The sequence below is a fragment of the Alosa sapidissima genome, chromosome 7 (genome assembly GCF_018492685.1).
Source record: "Alosa sapidissima isolate fAloSap1 chromosome 7, fAloSap1.pri, whole genome shotgun sequence".
NCBI classification, from domain to species: domain Eukaryota; kingdom Metazoa; phylum Chordata; class Actinopteri; order Clupeiformes; family Clupeidae; genus Alosa; species Alosa sapidissima.
This window is the reverse complement of record NC_055963.1, coordinates 23,320,610-23,325,757: the sequence shown is the minus strand read 5'-3', so window position 1 is coordinate 23,325,757 and position 5,148 is coordinate 23,320,610. Positions and strand designations below refer to the sequence as shown.

Here is a 5,148-nt window from a genome sequence, read left to right as displayed (position 1 = left end):
GCAGTCTTACATCCATGCCACAATTCAACATCTAGTTTCCATGGCAACTGTTACTAGTGTGACGGGATATCAGAGAGATGCTGAGGGGGAGATTAAGAAGTCTCTTCTTACCTCCGGATAACTGTGACCACTGACCAGCACAGAAACAAAAACGTCAAATTAATTTGAGAACCACTGGTTAAATCAGGCTGTCTCGTTTGTCATGTACATTATATCATCCAAGGCTGACTTTCAAGGACTGCATTATAAAGATGACACTTCAAATTTGATCAAATCACATCTACAAAACGTATTTCTGTAAGTGGTCTCCTAAACAACATGGGGAAATTAACTCGGTTAAATAGTTCATAAGGGGTTTAAGAGTTGATGATGTTACCATAGCATTTTTTTTTGTGTGAGTTCAGAATGAGTGTCTGAATGACCCATGATTAATTTCATAATTACAATAAAGGAAACCTTCATTTTCCACCACACAGTAAGCTAGGTTTCAACTACAAGGATGCACTAAAAAGATTTCAAGACACAGAAAAGTTAAAAAATATAGACTTTAATCACTGCAAACTAGACAGCAACATTAAAACATCATTGATGCACCCATTGGGAGGCCACTTTTAACAGTGAGTGAGATTTTATTGCACAGACAAGACTATGTTTGAAACATTACATGAAGCCCAATACCAAAGCATACAAAAGCTCTACAGGACCTCTCTTCTCCTTGCCTCAGGAAGATCAGTCAAACCCTGAAGCTCTCGGAGGCCCTGGAAACAACGAAAATGTAAATTGTGTGATTTTTCTTTTGAAATGGCCAATTTTGTCCATAATTATTTGTTTATACAGACAATTTTGTTCTGCTTTAGACATTTTGTTTTAGAATACTAAAGAAGAAAAATACTAGCTGTACAAAACACTATTTCAGTTTAAGGCTTTAAAACCTACCTCTAGTACCATGCGAATATTTGCCTTAATTTTGGCTGAATCTTTAGTTAGCACCTCTGAATATCTGAAAATGAAAGTAAAATGCATTACATCATTACACATTCTAAATATGCAAAGATAGGTGTAAAGATCAGGTGAACTGAATTTCTGTGTTCCTGAATTTGTGCTGGTTACACGCTTGTCAAATGTCCTGTTCAGCTTTCTCTCATCGCTACATAAATTCAGAAACACAAATCAAGTTGAAATTCAGTGGATATTATCTGAAGCAGGGGTCTCCAACAGGTAACTCGTGAGTTACCAGTAGCTCCCCACCTGTTTCTGAGTAGCTCTCAAAATAAGGTTCAAAGAAAATGTTTGCGAATTTGATAACAAAGTCACTTGGTAAACCTGATAAAATTCCTATCAAATCAAATTTACAATCTACAAAGACAGAAGGTAAAGGAATTGAAAGGAGCGTTAAAACACAGAAAACTTATTCAGCTGTTTTGGGTGGAGATCAGCTATGTGAATACATGCTACTATTAATAGCCTGAAGGATGTTGCATTACGTATGGTATAAATGTCAGCTAAATCCAACCATTAGCCATTGGTGAGGATTCAGACCAGACATATGTTGATTCAGACCAGCAGAAATTACTGCTTTTTGTTTGGGGTACCAACTTTAAACATCAAAACAATTGGGTGGGCAGTTTTAAGATTCTATACTGCTACTTTACAAGAGCAGTTAAACAACTGCAGACCTTTGCCCCTTTTATACCATACTCACCAAAGTGAAACCAAATCCTAACATCTGCATTCTCAGCTAGATACAGATAATCATGTAGGAGGACTGAAATATGGTGACCCTCTACATACAACATGCCTCCATCATTTAGGGACTTTTTTTACAGATATTGCTATTGCAATTTGATTTACAATATCATTTTCATCATCAAGCTTTAGTTCAATATTCCAAATTTCACAATAAGTTGGGCCACTTCTGAGTGGTGAGCATGCCAAGAGCATAAAGCCCACCATACACGGCGGGCAATATGACAGTCAAACGCAAAGGTGGAATTCTGTATTCATTTTACTACACACACCGCTGGCGACGCGATCACCCATCGATTCAGTGGCCAGACAGCTGTTTTCTATTATGACGTATCAAAATAAAAATAAAAAATAAAAAAGGGTCGAGCGACGGTCACCCTGTCATTCCACTTGCTGTATGCGTTGCACCATTCACTTCAATATTTTCTATTCCATTTTGCCGGTCGCCTGCCATAATAATAATAATAAATAAATAAATAATAATACATTTAATTTATAATGCACTTTTCATCATACAGTAGATCTCAAAGTGCTACAGGTTAAAAACAAAAAAAGGTGAGCCATAAATCGCTGTTGCGTCGCCGGCCGTGTGTGTAGGCCTTAAGAAGCACAGCACTCCTGTTGGGTGAGCTTCACTGTCTGTCACGTAGGGAGGATGACATGAATGTAAAAATCATAGATGTGATAAGATAAACCATTGGGACAGAGTTGCGAGCTGCATGATTAATTGCAGCCTTTGCTTTTTTTTTTTGCAATTAGCTAAAAACCTTTTTAGCTAATTGCACTGGTTGAAATGGCAAATTTGACTGAAAATGTATTAATTGTGCAGCCCTACTCTACAAACCCTCTTTCCCCAGTGACGCTGAATATACATATTTAACAGACTTTATGACATGGACAAGGATCTGGGTGATTTGGTGTGGAATGACCCAGCTAAATTGCAATCACAACAATGGGAAAGATGATCAAGAAACATAATATGAAAGGTGCAGGATGATGTATTAGCTAAACATAGCCTTCAAAAACTATTGCAATAGAATATTTTGTCCTGTTAAAAAATACCTTTGTATTAATCAGTAATGTGAATGTCTTTAGTTTTGAGAAAATAGGAAAGTAAGGCCCTTCATCAAAAGCAGTATATTGATCAAATATGTGGACCAGCTGGAATGACAAAAAAGCACTGCTGAACATAATTCTCATGGTCACCATGTAGAAATTGGGGATATCACGATGCAACGTGGCACCGGTTTCAACTAGGGATGTAACGATTACCGGTATAATGGTAAACCGCGATAAAAATGTTCACGATAACAATTGCCGTTTTATTTCAAATATCATGATTATCACGGTTGATTACCACGGTGTGGAAACCGTGTGTTTAATCCTTCCCAGCTTCATCCGAGCCTGCTTTTGACATACAGTAGGCCTGGTACAATGAAACAAAACTGGTACCCTACTGATTCTGTTATCTACTTGATGGATTTAACTGTGATTCAGATTTGGCTACACCTGCTTTTAAAAGCCGGAACATTTTCACCGCAAAACATGCACTGTATCATGTAGCCACTCTGCGTGTTTTTATGTGTGTGTCCACATTAAATCCATTCCACTCACGTTATCAGGAGAATACCATAGCCTAAGTTTTATTTTGAACACTTACTTTGGTCTCACTCAATGGATCCAAATAACAGAAATAGCAAACTCCAAGTCATATATTTTGTAATATAGTAAATGCTGTCACACTTTTTGAAACTATTTCAGCTTGTGTAGGCCTATTAGTGCTTTCTGAACATATTGAACACACTTTTAAAAACACCGCGATAATTCCGAAATCCGTGATCATTTTGGTCACTATAACCAAAGTTAAATTTTCATACCGTTACATCTCTAGTTTCAACTGAAGAAAAAAACAGAGAGGGACGCTGGTATGCCATGTGTCAGGAATACTGCAAGCTCAAGATCAACAATTCCTTTATACAAATTGTGGCTCAGGATACTGTACCACACTACGAAAGCCTAGTCAGTCAAGGTGTACATTGAACAAGACCTACATAATGATTTGATCAGTAATCCACTTGTTTCTGCAGTGTGTGTAACAACCATAGACTGTATAAAATAGGTAACAACATGGGGGGAGTGGAAATGAGTAAATAGATATTTCAGTCACAGCATTATATTCTCTCCTTGTGCAAGCACTGGTAAGTAAGAAAAAATAGTATTGTGTTGTCTGCTCCTTGTGTATTAGATCCCATTACTCACGCTGTGAGCTGACTAGTCTTCTTCTCAATGAACTTCAGGGCTTCTGCATGTGTGAACTCCACAAAAAATCCGTATCCCACAGCCACAAATATTTTTGAGGCATCAGGCCTACAAACAGTAAATGAGCTACCTTAGGCATCATCTTGACAACAGACTGATAAACTATTTTAGACAATTAGGTGAGACACTTTTACACTTACACATGAGCTTGGACATAGAAATTGCATCCAAGATCCACCTCTGTCTTAAGATCACTACTCCCAGAATCCTATACAGAAAATTAAAAATGTTGACAAGGACAAGTTTTCAAAATTGACTTAATCCTGCTGAGTGTGTCTCTGTTCATGGTAAACTTACCTGTATGGTTTCAATTGTATTTTTTAACTGAAGATACTGGGCAATCTTTTCGTACACATCATCTCTTTGCTCCAACACTTTCCTGTCAAAACGGAGACTTCGATTAGTAGACGTGCCAGTAATACTTTAAGACGATGTGCATGAGACTCGCACACACTTACTGCAAATCTCTTTTCAACACCTCGTTGATAAACGTTTCATACTGCAGCACCTTCTGGTCAATGTTTTTCTTCCCAGTTGTCATCCTGTATGTCTAGCGTCCACATAAGGCCTCAGCTATGTGATTACAAGAAATCTAGGATAATCTGCGAGATCAACATCTCATGTTACACGACAATACAAGAGAAACTACTATGGGCAAGTAAGGCAAGATGAAACAAGGAACTGCAATCGCTCTTCCATGCATAAATATTGTACGAAATGGTTACATGCAAGATGTTTAACCATACACGTTACCGTATTCGAGCTTTGAAGCTGCTTTAAATTGGTAATGTTAGAATAAACACATTAGCTTAAACGGAACCAACTCTATCTCAGTTGCTTGTCATGTGAAGTTGCCTTAGCCACTAGCCAGACGACATGCATTTCCTCCCGCTTGGAATTCTGGGAAATAATTTCTAATTTAAAAGTCTAATCATGTTGATTCCCTGTGATACAGTCAATAGTTTTCCTAAAATGTACAGTTTGCGACCCTAGAATTTTAAGATGCCACATGAAGCTATTTGCTTTTGATGTTATGCTATTTTACATTTTTATCAGTATTAAATTACTCCTAGATAGTTGTGA

General features: G+C 37.5%; 1 protein-coding gene across 3 annotated transcripts; it reads right to left on the bottom strand.

The window, feature by feature from the left end:
• Positions 1–531: 531 nt before the first annotated feature.
• uxt (ubiquitously-expressed, prefoldin-like chaperone) lies at positions 532–4,964 on the bottom strand. 3 transcript variants are annotated; one of them, XM_042099281.1, is made up of 7 exons: positions 4,819–4,964; positions 4,524–4,667; positions 4,363–4,444; positions 4,206–4,273; positions 4,006–4,113; positions 937–1,000; positions 532–758 (listed from the first exon to the last, which is right to left on the bottom strand). In XM_042099281.1, exons 2-7 carry the CDS (start codon positions 4,604–4,606, stop codon positions 696–698), a joined length of 468 nt encoding a protein of 155 aa, XP_041955215.1. In that variant the 5' UTR covers positions 4,607–4,667; positions 4,819–4,964; the 3' UTR covers positions 532–695. The 3 variants fall into 3 exon arrangements, with proteins under 3 accessions (XP_041955215.1, XP_041955216.1, XP_041955214.1); XM_042099282.1 differs by having other exon boundaries at positions 4,524–4,638; positions 4,819–4,949; XM_042099280.1 differs by having other exon boundaries at positions 4,524–4,948.
• Positions 4,965–5,148: the final 184 nt, after the last annotated feature.

Excerpts from the sequence above, each read along its gene's own strand:
- uxt (XM_042099281.1), bottom strand. The coding sequence starts at position 4,606 with ATGACAACTGGGAAGAAAAACATTGACCAGAAGGTGCTGCAGTATGAA. Across the intron at positions 4,445-4,523 it reads GTGTTGAAAAGAGATTTGCA|GAAAGTGTTGGAGCAAAGAG; the intron begins GTAAGTGTGTGC and ends CCGTTTTGACAG. Across the intron at positions 1,001-4,005 it reads AAGACTAGTCAGCTCACAGC|ATATTCAGAGGTGCTAACTA; the intron begins GTGAGTAATGGG and ends TTTCATTTTCAG.